The sequence below is a fragment of the Myxocyprinus asiaticus genome, chromosome 43 (genome assembly GCF_019703515.2).
Source record: "Myxocyprinus asiaticus isolate MX2 ecotype Aquarium Trade chromosome 43, UBuf_Myxa_2, whole genome shotgun sequence".
Lineage (NCBI taxonomy): Eukaryota > Metazoa > Chordata > Actinopteri > Cypriniformes > Catostomidae > Myxocyprinus > Myxocyprinus asiaticus.
This window is the reverse complement of record NC_059386.1, coordinates 11,480,986-11,498,375: the sequence shown is the minus strand read 5'-3', so window position 1 is coordinate 11,498,375 and position 17,390 is coordinate 11,480,986. Positions and strand designations below refer to the sequence as shown.

Here is a 17,390-nt window from a genome sequence, read left to right as displayed (position 1 = left end):
TTGTTGTTTCAAATATTATTATTATTACAACAATAATAATAATACAGAACATCTTATAAGTGTATATATCAAAAAATCTTCGTAACAGGTTTCTTCCAATTGAAACTTTATAATAATAATATTAATAATAATACTAATAAAATTATTATTATTTTTGTTTCAAATATTATTATTAATATTATTATTATTATTATTATTTAAAATGCCTTATAATATTAATAATAATTTTAAAGATGTAATAAAAATCTTTGTAATTTATTTTATCCAAGTGAATCATAATAATAATAATAAAAACATCATACAATTTAGAATAAAATTATAATAACAATAATTTTAAAATAAACTTTTATATAAAACAAAAACTACTATATTAATGTAAATATCTAAATAACAAATCACTTTTTTTGCTGGGTCTCAGAGGAGTATTTTAGTCCGTTAATTAGCAAATATTTACAGTGTGTTTTACACTATATATCAGTTTAAAGGAGATGTAAATATTACTGCATTTACTGCGCATAATCAGCCACGCCCCCTGACAGCTCGAGGCTGTGACTTTAGCGGAGTCAGTCGATAACACACAAACGCTCTTAAACACAAACACAGAATACATGAAATATGATTAATGCTGTCGCGTTAAATACATTGCACAAGCGGTGGACTTAAAACACAGTGAGTCTGAGTTTTATTTGTTTGCACAGAGAGTTCATGTTGTCAAGCTGTGTTTTGGACTTCGCGCTAGCTTGTTAGCTCGTGGTTTGTTTGACAGAAAAACAGAAGACCAACGTTAACTTAAATTCAGTCGGGTTTAATTTCGTTTTAGCCCCAACAAACCACAAGACAATCGCTAAACCTTTGATATTTCCTCAGACAGAGGTATATTATTACTCGGCTGAGCTCATTTTAATGCATTCGGTCATAATAAGATGTATTCGTGTGTCTCTGTGAAGTTGTCCTTTATAAATGTAACTGTTGAACAGCAATAATGACCTGTCAGTGTCAGATAAACCTCAGTTTTAGATTCATCTAATGGGTCTACCATCAGTTATGGCGTATCGTTAGTGTCGCTGGAGGCTGTGGCTCAGATCTCAGTCTGTTGATAGTTTGAGGCGGTTGACAGGAGGAAATCCACTACCTGTGTGTCAAAGGAGACTTTTCTGTCTTGAGCCACACGAGCAAGCGAATTTATTGTGTTTGGAGCTCATATTCAGGATGGCAAAGCTTCAGTCCCGTAATGGAGTGCAACGGAAGGACAGCAGGAGTCTGCGGGGCACTGTGGAGAGTCTGGCCGAGCATGAGAGATCCTCTCTGGACTCGGACTCTGAGCTCAACGGCTTGGCCAACACTGAGATCCAGACTGACAAATATGGATTCATTGGAGGAGCTCAGCAGAACTCAGGAGAAAAGTAAGTGAACATTTATTTCTTTATGGTGATGTTAGACGCTTTGCAGTTGCTTTTATGGATTCAAAAGAAGATGAGTTCAAGAGATGTATAATTGTTACTTTCGCAACCATTAAACCATTACTAACTCTCAGTTTATCTATGTTAATGTAGATGAGTTACCAGGTCTGTAACACCTGGATAAAGTACCCAGTCAGTCTCTTTACTGAGTTCATGTAAGCCGAGCTTTGAAAGTGCTTGATCAGCTCACGTCTACCTCAGTCTATGTAAGACTGAACAGAATATTTCATATAATATTCTGAGTTCTGAATGTATTCTACAAACCAATGTTCACAAGCCATAAGGGGTTTTTCTTTGTAGGATGCAATGCATTGGCTACATCTTTTCCTAATGCAGCTATTACAAACACTTGTCTGTTTCACATTAACTTACATGACTGTCTCTAATGCCACAGGACAATGCAGTTCTGTTGGACCAGTTTAAAGCAACTATGACCTAATCAAATTAATCTGGCATTAAGTCAATCACAGAAAGGCGCATCTGTCCCCTACAGTTCATGGAAACAGAATGTCTCTTTCAGATCTCTCTTTGGAGAACGTTTTCCCTCTTGCTGTGAACTTCCTTTGGCACACACAGTTGCTCATCAATTTGTTTTGGAAGTTAAATCTGATATGAAACTGCTCATTGACTCAGTTTGTTAACCCTACAGGCAGTAGCTTGACATGGGCTATGTACAGATAAATAGTTTGAATTACTGAAAAATAAAGTTTCTCAGTTGATCTGTTTCAAGACATTTGGCCTGTTTTGATTTGTGCTGTCATAGAGTGACACCAATACGCTGATAACCACCAAAAATCAGCTTATTCAGAAAATGCAAGTAAGACATGAGACTTGAAATCAGTGGGTTATTTTCTCCTTTTGACTTCATAATGTTGAACCTGCATGCACACAACACATGCATACACTGGATTAACCGGTGAGAACGCCAGTAAAGGTGTTTACATGTAACTCGGAATAATAGGGAAAAATCTACCAGTGGTGATGGGTTTTTGCTTAAACCGTTTATGACCTTACTCACTTACATGCCATCCCAGATGTGACTTTTTTTCTTCTGCTGAACACAAATTAAGATTTTTTGGAAGAATATCTCAGCTCTGTAGGTCCATACAATGCAAGTGAATGGTGACCAGAACTTTGAAGCTCCAAAAATCACATAAAAGCAGCATAAAAGTGCTTTAATATATGTCTTTTGAAGCGATGCAATCACTTTGGGTGAAAAACAGTTCAATATTTCTATCCTTTTATACTTTATATCTCCACTTTCATTTTCAGAATGTGAAAGTGAAAGTGGAGATTTATAGTAAAAAGTACTTAAATATTGATCTGTTTCTCACCCACACATATCATATCACTTCTTTATGTGATTTTTGGAGCTTGAAAGGTCTGGTCACCATCCACTGGCATTGTATGGACCTACAGAGCTGAAATATTCTTCTAATAATCTTTGTGTTCAGCAGAAGAAAGAAAGTCATACACATATGGGATGGCATGAGGGTGAGTAAATGATGAGAGTATTTTCATTTTTTGGGTGAACTATCCCTTTAAGGCATTTAAATGACCACACACACATTTTTGGCTTTTTAAGCATAATTGGTGTAAGATTGTGCATGTAAACATGCTCGATGATGAGTATGTGCAGGCACGCGCAATCTGCCTTTGAATTCCACAGATTTACTTGGAATGCTTGTTAATCAGAATCAGAATGAGCTTTATTGCCAATGCTTCCACATACAAGGAATTTTTCTTGGTGACAGAAGCTTCCAGTGCACAAACAATACAGCAACAAGACAGAGATAATAATAAAAAAATAGAAAAAAAATAAAAAGCGAATAGAAATATAAGTATATATAGAAATACACAATAAGACAAAAATAAATAAATATGTGTATATATATATATATATATATATATATATATATGGTATGTACAATTACAAATCTTGCCATCTTGAAAGTTTGGTCATGGTTCCTCCAGTGTAGTGGTTGCTATATAGATATCTGTGGTGTTGATGTCACAGTGTAATTAGCTAGCGAAGTGGATTTGCAGGTTGTAGAGTTTCCAAAAATTATCATGATTATTTTAAAGTGTTCAGGGGATGTCATAACAACTGGAAGCAGAGCGGGGAGATTTTATAACAAGAGTACTTCATTTATAAAGCTACAAGATCCTACCATCACCCTATGGATGTACTGATATGCCTCTGTGTCATGAAACTCCAAGAGACAACACAAAGTCGTTAAATGTGCTCTGACCATCACCTATCACGTTATTGTTTTTTTTTTTTCTTCCCCAATTTGGAATGTCCAATTCCCAATGCTCTCTATGTCCTTGTGGTGGTGTAGTGACTCACCTCAATCCGGGTGGTGGAGGATGAATCTCAGTTGCCTCCGCGTCCGAGACCGTCAGTCCACGCATTTTATCACGTGGCTTGTTGAGCACGTTACTGCGGAGACATAGTGCGTGTGGAGGCTTCATGCCATCCACCTCGGCATCCACGCCCAACTTGCCACGTGCCCCACCGAGAGCGAACCACATTATAGCGACCTCGAGGAGGTTACCCCATGTGACTCTACCCTCCCTAGCAACCGGGCCAATTTGGTTGCTTAGGAGACCTGGCTGGAGTCATTCAGCACGCCGGGTGATTCGAACTTGTGAACTCCAGGGGTGGTAGTCAGCGTCTTTACTCACTCACCATTGCGTTATTGTTAAGGTGAGCAGATTTTTTAAGTGTTAAACTGGGATGGGGAAAGGGGTGCCACTATATTCATACACACACACACACAATTAAACAATTGAATGTCATAGCTGTCATAATGTGATCTGCCAGGTCCAATTTACCTCCGTTGGTGTTGGAAAACGAACATTTACAGCGACAGCAAAACACCTCACAAGCATTTTCACGCATAAGGGGTGCTGTGGCCTCACACCATCACGTCTTGGTGAAAAATACTTTCAGTGTTCCCACATGAAATCCATTTTGATCGACTCTTCTCAGTAGCTTTAATACAAACAGGAAGTTGGATGACAAAAGCCGACAAAAGATCTACACACCCCTGCCTTTTGCATGTTCAGTGATTAAATATTTTGTCTGTTCTCTCAGAAACTAATTTTCCCATATTTAAGTTCATCCAGAAACCCCCTCTCACCCCAACTGTGCGCAGAAAATGTGAATAAAGATTCCATCTGGGCCAAAAAATAAGTAATTGACTGCATTACTTTTGGCTTTTCCTCTTACATGTTCAACTCTAGACCTTGTGTGCTTATACATAAATTAGCTGTTTCTAAAAGGAAAAAAATATTTTTCTCGTACTTTTTTCTTTCTCACCACATTCTCTCTCCAGTTCATTGTCATATAAAGGAGATCTTTGAAGATTCTGGAAGTGCTGTGGTCCAGCATAGCACAGAAAAATCATTCATACTTAATGCCAGTAAAGTCTGTTAGAGAAAGAAGACTTTGCTCATGATATGAGGGCAGTTTGACAGCAGAGTGAATGACAATTGTGCTTCTCCATGGAGAAGACAGAGTCCAGTCATTGACTTCGTTATGAGATTTCACTGTTTTGCCTTTTGTTTCCCTCCATTTGTTTACTAATGCCATGGAGATGAACTTGAGCGCCAGGCCTCTGGGAAGCATTATAGGGCACCAGTGGCAGTGCATGTTTGGCTGGCTCTTAAAAGAGTTTCAGTTTTATTTGTAGGCATTGATGTGCTGGGATTCTGGGAAGTTTTCCAGATAGAGTAACAAAGGCAACATCTTGACAGGTGGATACACTAGATGTTAATATGGATTGACACATTGACTGAAACCTGGCCATAGATAACTTCTTTTTTGTTAGGGTTTTAACTTTTTTTGATTGCATTGATGTATTGATTGGAAATGCAAAGAGTTGGCAAAACATTCAACAAAGGGATTGGAGCGCAAAAGGTCTTTTTGTTCTTTGATTGGTGAGACACAGTGATGCTTTTTGTTAATTATTTGACGTCAGTTGACATCAAAGATTTCAAAGGAGCTTTTATTCCCAATGAAGCTTGACCAACCACAAACATTTGTGTTCACATGTAAAAAACTTTCGGCTGATTAATCGGCTATTAGCCTGTTTTCCCACCTAAATTATCGGTATCGGTAAACCCCACTATCAGTCGACCTCTAGTTTACATGCAATGCAAAATCGGGGTAATGGGCAAAATCTTTTTATCTTCTATTTATCTTTCATTGTGGCTCTCTTTAAAATGTTGTCCTGTCATGTGTTTAACAGATCCAAATCATGTTCAGTGGAAATTATTTGTAATTAGAACAGGAAAAAAAAAAGCTTTTGTACCTCTTAATATGTTTATATTTAAAGCATAATTCCATAGTAAAAAAATAAAGTGATTTGATGACAAAATAAGTGGCAAAATATCTGTATTTTTATCGGTATTGGCCAATAATGTTTTGTTAAAATCGGTATTGGGCAAAAGTTTCATATTGATGCATAAATGTGTACGTTTACATTTTGAAGTCAAAAGTATAAGAATGATCTCATGTAGCCAAACACTTTCTTTGAATAAGCCTATCAGTGTGCATGTGAACACGCTCATTAAAGTTTTCAGTTCTTATTTAGCCAGTCAGAGTCTCTTTCTGGTAGACCTGTCTTGGTCGGTCGTTTTAGCCTTATGTGGTAGTGAGCACCTGGAAGTTAATGGACGAGGAAAGAGTCTAAAAGTCATGTGCTTCCTGTTTTTCTCCTCTACCAACCACATGCCCTCCACTTTGGTGTACCACTAGAGGGTAAAATGAATGGGTGAGGCAGCTCCTTTTGTACTTCATAAACCCATTCTCCCTTCATTCAGCTCTCTCTTTGAGTTTTCGGCATAGCACAATTACCTCAGCCAGCATACGGGAAAGATAAACAGGCTACGTTACACGTCTGTCCTTGTGTCTGTAGTTTTTGATGCACAGATATAAACTGCCACTGTCACCTGTAATCAGATCTCTGGCAATAATCTAATCTGGCCTGTGTAATCTGCGTACACACAGCATGTGTGCGAGTATATTTGCTTTCCTTTTCCATGTGCGTGTGTCATCAGGCTTTACACAGCCTGTCATTTTGTTAACCCTTTGACGAGAGATTAACTGACCCCTCAGTTCCTCAGGGGTGCCAAAATACCTTAGTCCATACAGTTAATGTTACTACAGTAAAGCCATGGTAAACAATTTTTAAGGATGGTGATGTGTGGAGTGAAAATCCTTTTAATTTATGTCTGTGCATGGGACAGTTTTCTCCAGCTTTCCTTGTCAATGCTTTTTAGAATATCAGGGCCATAAATATGATTTTAAACTTGTTTAATCACTGACACATTTGAGGTTTCATTGGCCTGTGCAACAGCGGATTCTGTGCCAAATTAAAATGGGTTACGCGACTCACGCCATTCTTCTCAGTGGTTCTCGCAGCGCTGTTTATAATGGTCTGTGCTTTGTGGGTAATTAAATGAGTAAACGCACCTGCTCTGTGCTCGCCTAGTTCTGTCCATTCAGCCATAATGATATTTGGTCCGGGTGAATTTGTATACGAGCAGTGCTTTAAATAATGAAGATGATTTTAGACGCAACTACTCAAAGTTTACCACACTGATAGTAACTACACATAAATTCACTGCGCACTTTCAGCATGCTTAAAAATGTAAAAAGTCACTTTTTTTGGTGGAGATGAGTCTGGTAGATCAAACTCCTCTGTAATAGTTTGTAGTTTGTGTATAGCCCAAGTTTCACGTGAATTGAAAGTTAACATTCAGTCCGTGATACCAGAGAGTATTTAGCACAAATGGACCACTTTTATTCAAATGAATGGGAGAAATTGTAACACCCAATGGTTTTAGAAAAGTAAGTCACGCCTTACAGGTAAAAGAGCCCATCAGCTTTTAGATACAGAGATTGCCTATCAATCAACTCGAGAAATTGCATGTGCATTAGCTGAAACAAGCCTGAAATGTATTTTTATTTTTTTTATTTTTTTAAGGGTGATCTGAGCTAAAGAAGCACAATGTATGTTACCATTGTTGTCAGATTTTACTGCTGATTTGAAATCTGTTCTTTGATCGTAATCTTGACCAACCATTTTGGAGATTACAGTCTTTCCTCATTTCAGTTAGATAGGAGCTATGCTTTGATGCTGCAGTAACCACCTAGGCACAAACAGAAGAGATTTTTATATTAAGGTTATATATACATTGATCAACCACAACATTAAAACCACCTGCCTAATATTGTGTAGGTCCCCCTTTTGCCGCCAAAACAGTGCCGACCCGCATCTCAGAATAGCATTCTGAGGTGCTATTCTTCTCACCACAGTTGTACAGAGCGGTTATCTGAGTTACCGTAGACTTTGTCAGTTTGAACCAGTCTGGCCATTCTCCATTGACCTCTCTCATCAACTAAGCGTTTCTGTCCCCAGAACTGCCATTCACTGGATGTTTTTTGTTTTTGACACCATTCTGAGTAAATTCTAGAGACTGTTGTGTGTGAAAATCCCAGGAGATCAGCAGTTACAGAAATACTCAAACCAGCCCATCTGACACCAACAATCATCCATGCGATTATCTAATCAGCCAATTGTGCGGCAGCAGTGCAGTGCATAAAAGGGTCAGGAGCATCAGTTAACATGTTAACATCAACCATCAGAATGGGGGAAAAAACGTAATCTCAGTGATTTGGAGCATGGCATGATTGTTGCCACACTCCAAATGAATTAGTCAATTTTAATAAGTATGTAAATGTATACATAATAATAATATAGTAATATAAATACTATATTATTAAAAATATACATAATATGAAATATATTATCTATCTTTAATAGACATTTTATTTAAAAAAAAAAGGATTTCTCTCAGGATTTTATCTGTTAACATTTTCAATGCTTTTTTCCCAACATTGTACTCTTAAAGTGATAGTTCACTCAAAAATGAAAATTCTGTCATCACTTACTTGCCTTCGTGTTGTTGCAAACCTGTATGATTTTTTTCCAATCCGTGGAACTCAAAAGGAGATGTTAGGGAGGATGTTAGTTTAATTAATTGCCTGTTAAAGGATTTGTTAAATGTGTCTGCCAAGAACTATAACATGTAAGTCAGCACATGATTGCATCACATCTTGCTGTGAATCAAGTGACTGAAGAGAAGGGTCTTTCCATATCCAAATCCCACAGATTCTGAGAAATGAATTTCAGGCCCTGATATTATATTTTTGCCACATGTAAATAGAACATTTCAGAGTTTTAAACCATAGATTCTACATTCTTACGACTAAATTAACCATGACATTTTTAATCGCTGTTAATAGTGAAATCGTATTACTGTAAGTAACCACCTAGCAACCACTAGAAACACCCTAGCAATCACCTAGCAATGCCGTAGCAGGCACACCACCACCAATTCCTTTAGAAATTAATAGTTGACATAAGTCTGTATATTGTCACATTATCTTGTACTGTATTTTGATATAAGTGCACTCAATTTGACATTAAGGGTGTGTCTGTCATCTGGATGTAATAAAAAGCATTTCAAGCAAAGGCCCTGAGGTGACACAAGCACACACAGACAGAACACAAAGTTCAGAACGATTCCCAGAAACAAGTCTTCCCCTAGAGATATGAGAGTAGATTTCCCCCTGTCTGACCAGCATTCCTCATCCCACATTAAGATCACTTAGTCAGTGGTAGTACAGCCAAATAATACATCTGAAGGCATTGAGAAACATGATTGAAGGTAGAAACTGGATTTTTTGAAAACTGCTGCAGTTTTGTTGGAAATGACTTGTGTTTTGGTTTCCTGCAGAAGAATTTCCTGTGAACAAATGATGATGCCTACAGTACTCTAATTAAATTGAGCTGCTTTGCCACCCACATCATGCTGCAAAAAGTTCCTGCTGTTGGAGTGGACACGTTGAGCAAAGATCAATTGAGCCATGGACAAATGCTTTAAGCTTACCGGATACTTTGTATTAGAATCGGTTTCTAAATATATAAGGATGGATTCTTTAAGAAATTAAATGTCTCTAGATCAAATTTTGATTCCACCTAACGATTACGGTTCCTTAACGATTCCAGTTATGATTCTATTAATAGTTCTGAGGAAACTCCCCCAGAGTTTTGCTATACCATTCATTACAACAAAACTCTATGAATCTTTAACTTCATGCTGTCATGTGAACAACCAGTCAGTAATTACACATTCACTCATGTTTCACATGCTTTCAGTACACAGTATCAGTTCTCATTTCATTTCAAGTTGGACATGACTTAAGCAAGTGAGTCAAGAACCATTCCAACTGATTCCTTGAGTGAGTGTTTAGCTGGATTCCAACCAATAAATCATGATTGACACTGATCTGTGAACCTTTCAGACCAATTCATCAAAAAGAACCTGCTCATAATAGTCATTAGTTTGTGAATCAGACTATAATTGTTAGAAAGATAGAAAGATACATTGTCTTTCTGTTGTCTTTGTTTTATCAGGGCTCCAGACTAACATTTAAGAGTATTCTACAAGTTCTACAAATGTTGGCACCAGCACCTGATTTGGTAGCACCAAACCTTTATTTGGTGTAAATAGCAACAGAACGAGTGCAACAGAAAACGGTACCGCATAATCATAAAGAAAGAGTTGGCCAACTTTGTAGTCGTCGCACCAGTGCATTTTGTCGCACCGGTTGAAAAAAAAAGAATCCTTGGCCCTGGCTGTGTCTTCTTCCAATCTGCCTGCCTGTATCAGGCACTCGAGCAGCTGAATACTGTTGCCCCTGCAGCACTCTCGCCCGTCATCATTAAAGTTTCATATGATCTCGTTACGTCCAGTAAGATCAAATGACTGTTTGAAAGTAAAAATATTTGTCGACAGTTGTTTATTGTCAACGTTGTCGATAATGTAGACTAATCATTTCAGCTTCAAATGCTCATTAACAGAACCAAATGTCATTAAAAATCATTAGGTTCCAGTATTTAAAAAACAAAACAAACACAAGAATCGATTCTTGATTCCCAGTGTAATAAATATGTGCTAACATTCATGCATTATTAGTACGTTCTAATCTCTCTTTGTTCTCTTTGCAGTGATAACCTTCCTCCAGAGGTGCTCCGACAGAGAGAAGCCAAATGGCTGGATATGCTCAACAGCTGGGACAAGTGGATGGCCAAGAAACACAAGAAGGTTGGTCTCGGACACAGACCTGTGTTTGTCAACATGTTTGCTTTTTGTTTTTGAATAGCTCAAATTCTATAGTGAATGTCAAAGCATTCATAAAACAGTCAACAACACTAATCATGATGAATTTGACTTCGCATCTCACAGTTACATACTGTTTAAAAGAATGAGATAAAGTTATGACCATGTTAAGTTTTTGGGAATTTGGTCACACACATTATCTTCCAAAACTGTTCCCTTAAAGCCAGAAACATGTTTTACGCAAACACAGACATAAAAGCTTGTTCCATGGTCTCATTGAGCACACTAAAAATGTGCTCTAGTGTTGCTGAAGCGGTTACAAACACTGAGAATGCTTACCTTCATTCTTGCACAGAGTATGTTCCAGGCCTTAGAGTTTCACTTTATAGTCCCAGTATGGTTTTGGCTCTACCATAAATGATCAAATGTCTTTTTAAGACTTGCTTTGCTTTTGAAACTGAATGGACATTTCTTGTTCTTTTGGTGTTAATTCCATTCTGATGACTAACTGTCCAGACAAAACACTGAGTTAGTAATCTCATGAGATAACAGCAGCCGGACACCTCATCAGCAGCTCACACTTAATTACTATAATTCTGCTAGACTCTCTTCATACACTGTTTACTGCCACACACATAAACACAGTGTAAGTGTCTTCCCATATATTAGTAGTTTTTGGAAGGGGTGTAGTAGCTCACATTTACAGACACATTCCTCTGTTTTCTTGTTAATGCTTGCGCTTTCCATCTCTGAAGGTAAAGTTGCGTTGTCAGAAGGGCATTCCTCCATCACTCAGAGGTCGTGCTTGGCTTTATCTTTCTGGTGGGAAAGTGAAGAAGGAACAGAATCGGGGCAAATTTCAGGTGAGGACATCTGCAAGATTTATCCACGCTGTTGACTCCATTGCTCTGTTCCAATACCTAGTGAGCTGCCTACATAGGCAGCATGATAATTATCTTTAATTAAAATCTGAGAGTCTGCAAATCCAATAAGAGACTTCAGCTTCATGTGTTTTCCCCAAACATTGCAATAAAGCATATATCACTTTGTGAACTGTTGGGCAATGACTTTTCTCAAGCTATACCAAAAAGACAACAATATTAGCCTAAAATTAGCCTAGCAATATTGCATTGTGTGGTCATCAGTCCCTTTTTCTCACAATTCCTCTGACCATTTCTTCAGGTTAAACGAGATTGCTGAACTAAGCGAACAAACGACATGCCTTGTCCTCTCATTCAGTCGGTCAGCAGATCCTTGTTTACCAACAAGATGTACCAGTATATTTAGTTCATTCACGAACAAGAAGTCTCGTTCACTGAAAGGGCATATTCGTTTAATCAAACCAATGATATGCTCCTTCTCTGCCCGCACTCGAATCCTGTTGGCTCACGCTATAGTCAGTCAGGGCAAAGCAACGTATTTGCATATATATATAAAAATGTAGTAAAGAATTCTAAGTACCATACCCATTTTCACCACGAATGACCAGAAAGTAGGTCTTATTTTTCTTATACAATTGAAGTCAGAAGTTTACATACACTTAGGTTGAAGTCATTAAAACAAATTTTTTAACCACTCCACAGATTTAATATTGGCAAACTATAGTTTTGGCAAGTCATTCAGGACATCTACTTTGTGAATGACCCAAGTAATTTTTCCAACAGTTGTTTACAGACAGATTGTTTTACTTTTAATTGACTATATCACAGTTCCAGTGGGTCAGAAATTTACATACACTAAGTTAACTGTGCCTTTAAGCAGCTTGAAAAATTCTAGAAAATTATGTCAAGCCTTTAGACATTTAGTCAATTAGCTTCTGATAGGAGGTGTACTAAATGGATGTATTTTAATGGATGCCTCTTTGCTTGAAATCATGGGAAAATCAAAAGAAATCAGCCAAGACCTCAGAAAAAAAATTGTGGACCTCCACAAGTCTGGTTCATCCTTGGAAGCAATTTCCAAATGGCTGAAGGTACCATGTTCATCTGTACAAACAATAATACGCAGGTATAAACACCATGGGACCACGCAGCCATCATACCGCTCAGGAAGGAGATGCATTCTGTCTCCTAGAGATGATCGTAGTTTGGTGCAGAAAGTGCAAATCAATCCCAGAACAACAGCAAAGGACCTTGTGAAGATGCGGTAGACAAGTATCTATATCCACAGTAAAACGAGTCCTATATCGACATAACCTGAAAGGCTGCTCATCAAGGAAGAAGCCACTGCTCCAAAACCGCCATAAAAAAGCCAGACTACAGTTTGCAAGGTCACATGGGGACAAAGATCTTACTTTTTTCAGAAATGTCCTCTGGTCTGATTAAACAAATATTGAACTGTTTGGCCATAATGACCATCGTTATGTTTGGAGGAAAATGGATGAGGCTTGCAAGCCGAAGAACACCATCCCAACCGTGAAGCATGGGAGTAGCAGCATCATGTTATGGGGTGCTTTGCTGCATGAGGGACTGGTGCACTTCAGAAAATAGATGGCATCGTGAGGAAGGAAAATTATGTGGATATATTGAAGCAACATCTCAAGACATCAGCCAGGAAGTTAAAGCTTGGTCGCAAATGGGTCTTCCAAATGGACAATGACCGCAAGCATACCTCCACAGTTGTGGAAAAATGGCTTAAGGACAACAAAGTCAAGGTATTGGAGTGGCCATCACAAAGCCCTGACCTCAATCCGATAGAAAATTTGTGGGCAGAACTGAAAAAGCGTGTGCGAGCAAGGAGGCCTACAAACCTGACTCAGTTACACCAGTTCTGTCTGGGGGAATGGGCCAAAATTCCAGCAACTTATTGTGAGAAGCTTGTGAAAGGCTACCCAAAACATTTGACCCAAGTTAATCAATTTAAAGGCAATGCTACCAAACACTAACAAAGTGTATGTAAACTTCTGAAATAAATCATTCTCTCTACTATTATTGACATTTCACACTCTTAAAATAGTGATCCTAACTGACCTAAGACAGAGAATGTTTTCTACAATTAAATGTCAGGAATTGTGAAAAACTGAGTTTAAATATATTTGGCTAAGGTGTATGGAAACTTCTGACTTCAACTGTATATTGTTAAATGCTGGACTTGACTTTTAGTAAGCGATATAAAAAGGACAACAAAACTTGAAATATCTATTATCTGGTTATTCTGTGCACCAAAACACAACATTTCCATTCGTAATTAATGTTATTTTCACTGTATGGTCTTCAGTAATTTTTACACATTCATGAATTGGGAATTATGTTTTGTACATACCTACACAGCGGATTTCATGGCTTTCTGGTTGAACGCGATTGACTTAAATGCCGAACTGAATGAACAACATGACTTGTCAGTCAGCAGATCTAAGTTCACGAATGAGATGTCTCATCTTGAGACTAAAATGAAGGGACGTATTAGTTCAGTGGATCAAACCAATGATATGCTGCTCCACAGCCCGCATTCGAGTGCTATTGGCTCATGCTATAGGCAGTCTTTACAGGCATGAAGAGCCACCAAAGCAGTCTCGCGCTTCCATCGTGAGCTTATTAGCTTTGAAAGGGAGAGACTTCAGTGAACGAGCATTATGAGTCAGTGAAGACAAGTGAACGAGAATGTTACGTTCACTTGAAAATGTATTCAGAAACACAAACTCATTCACAAACGAAACATCATTGTTATTTTGGTGTATTTTTTAAGGCTGTCAAATTAACGAATAAAACAGAACGTGGGTGTCTCAAGATGCGTTTTAAAAGTTGAATTTTCCTTTTAATTTAAAAAAATGCATAGCTACTGCACAAGACCCTGAACAGCAAGACACAACAAAACAGTCAAAGACGTCCGTCTACCGCATGCATACATGACAGACGGACGCGTTCGGAATGAACGATGGAGGTCTTTGGTGGCTGTGTCTTAACTATGTCTTGCTCTCTTATCATTGTCTCGCTGAATAAGCATTAGGTACGTACAAACACCTGCATTTAATGAAAAACACTCTAGTAACGCCGGTATTATGAATTTACTTTCTCTGCCCTGCTGACAGCCCTAGTATTTTAGAAATGGACTTTCTGCAGTCATTAATGAACTATCATTGTGTTTGTGTGTCAGGAGTTGGACAGTCAGCCTGGAGATCCTAAATGGCTGGATGTGATAGAGAAAGACCTCCACAGACAATTTCCATTCCACGAGATGTTTGTAGCTCGAGGAGGCCACGGGTGAGTCTGCCCTGCCCCTCACTTAAAGGAATATGCCAGGTTCAATGCAATTTAAGCACAATCGACAGCATTTGTGGCGTAATGTTGTTTACAACAAAAATGTATTTAGACTTGTATCTCCTTTTCAGAAAAAAAGAAAAAAAAAAAGAAGGAAAATCTGGAATTCTGGAATATTCCTTTAACATGGCTTCACTTTACCTCAACTCTCTTGACAGGCCAACTTAACCTCATTACTTCTGTTGTGAGCATTGCCATGTTCAACTGTGTGTTTGTGTGTGTGCAGGCAGCAGGATCTGTTCCGTGTACTGAAAGCATACACACTGCACAGGCCAGAGGAGGGGTACTGTCAGGCTCAGGCACCTATAGCCGCTGTGCTGCTCATGCACATGCCCGCTGAGGTCAGTCCAAACTGCCTTAAAATTGTGTCTACGTAGGTAGCTGACTGCAACAGAGATATTATGTTGCTAATTGCTTCATTTATTCAGCAGTACACTGTTTTACTTGTTATGATAAATCAACAGAATTGTCTTTATTATATTTATTATATTAGTTTCGATGGTCTAAACTGAAATGATCAGAGATTAGAAGTAAATGAAGTTCACTTGTCAGTCCTCACCCTGATCTTGTGTCTTTTGTTCTTTTATGGTCATGCTCTGGTAGGATGCATTCTGGGGTCTGGTCCAGATCTGTGAGAAGTATCTACCCGGATACTACAGCGCAGGCCTGGTAAGAGCAGACAACACACAGTCCTCCTCCTTACAGCACTGCTCTGCAAGTTATCAAACCTACCCTCTCATAGATCCACACTTTTATCAATCAACCTGAGAAAATGCACAGATCGATTGTTTACAAGACGGCAATGCTCTCATGTTGTTATGAGTTGTCTGAGCCATAATCTTAATCACATTAACAAACATTCTTCTGCTGAGGGTATTTGCTGATGTGAAGAGCTGTTGTTCACAGTGATCAGGGTTCAAGGGTTGTTCCTCTTGTACGCTTCACATCCTGTTTAACTCAGCAGATCTGTTTATTAAATAAGTTCAGCTCGTTAAACTGCATCTAAACAGCCCATCTCAACAAGACTGGTATAGCAATATAAGTTGGAGACTCTTACAGTAAAATAGCTACTTTGTCTGTGATTTTATGGATCCTGTTTGTCAGAATCAGATACTTAAAAACACAGGTTTCTTTGTGGTCACATACACACTGCAGCTAATTCTGTTGTCACTACTTATTCCCATTCTGTCAAAAAGATTGGTTATTTAGTGGAGTGAAAACTGCATTCTACATCTGAATTCACAGGTGAATTGAATCCAGGTTAAACTGCTGTCATCAATTCATTTTGTTTACAACTGCAAGATGCCACAATATTGCAATGGTCATCACAATGTCAGCAACCACGAGTTTAAGGTTGTAGGGGTGATTCCTTTATTCCATTTACACATGGAATGATAACTGCAATAAACTTGCAACACAATTGACAAGGAATTTGTCTGTGCACACATTCACAGCCAGTCAGAACATTTGATGTTTATTATTGATTTTGGACCAATGAGATTTCATTGTGGGCAGGGCTATCTACCACCTAATTTGGACATGGTATTTGGATTTTAGTTAATAAGATTTTCAGATGGGCTCACAAACCCTTTAGTTATACTAACACCATTATTGTCTTTAATAATCATCTCTGTAACACAGTCCCTTGTTGATGGGGGAAGGAGGAAGTGGGTGCTGGTTAAACAGCCCACGTAAGTTTTATTTTGAATGCTTTTCAGCGGAACACAACTAAGTCAATGCTTTTCAGCCAAAACATAAACAAACTGCTGCTTTTCAGCTAAACGGGGAACACGCGCACACACACACACAGGATCAGGTCTCTCTCCACTCTGGGCTTCTCGTCTCCCTTTTTATCTCCCCACTGCCGCTCACTGAAAAACAGAACAGCTGTTAGGGAAATTATACACAGGTGCGAGTCCTTCCCATTCATTCCTCCTGGCCTCGCTCTCCATTCACAGACCAGTGCTCGGCCACAGCCCATCACCACAATCTCATTGTTGTTGTTTTTTCTTATAAAGACATTAATCAGACACCTTCTCAGCCAGATTTACTGAGAAAAAAATCGTTTTTGTGAATGTTTTGCTGGGTTCTTCCGTTGCCAGGAATCAATGGCAATACCTGCATGTGAGATGTTTTGCGTCTGGTCTTCATGAGCTGACATGCAAATATCCCAGAGTGGGCGGCAGGGCCATGCACTTCAGAATTAGATTAAACAAACAACTGGAATCACACTCTCTCTGTCACTCTTTATCTCTCTTGTTCTCTTTCTCACTTGCATCTGCCTGGGGTGGTTCCTCTCACCATTTCTATTTTTAAGTGCGTGAAGCTTCTCTGTCAAAAAATGTGTTTAACACATTTACTGTATGTAAATCACTTTGAATTTACAACGGTGTCTATCTAAAAGAGACTATCAACAAAAATGTTCATAAGCCATAGATCAGTTACATGTTAGGAATCTGTAAAATGAAATACAGTT

General features: G+C 38.4%; 1 protein-coding gene across 1 annotated transcript in view; it reads left to right on the top strand.

The window, feature by feature from the left end:
- Positions 1-540: 540 nt before the first annotated feature.
- Positions 541-17,390, top strand: part of LOC127433464 (TBC1 domain family member 10A-like) — a 29,951-nt gene continuing 13,101 nt past the window's right edge. The window contains exons 1-6 of the mRNA XM_051685404.1: positions 541-1,403; positions 10,547-10,643; positions 11,414-11,521; positions 14,751-14,857; positions 15,141-15,255; positions 15,518-15,583. Of these exons, the coding sequence (XP_051541364.1) occupies positions 1,210-1,403; positions 10,547-10,643; positions 11,414-11,521; positions 14,751-14,857; positions 15,141-15,255; positions 15,518-15,583 (687 nt within the window). The 5' untranslated portion in view covers positions 541-1,209. The remainder of the gene's footprint in view (positions 1,404-10,546; positions 10,644-11,413; positions 11,522-14,750; positions 14,858-15,140; positions 15,256-15,517; positions 15,584-17,390) is intronic.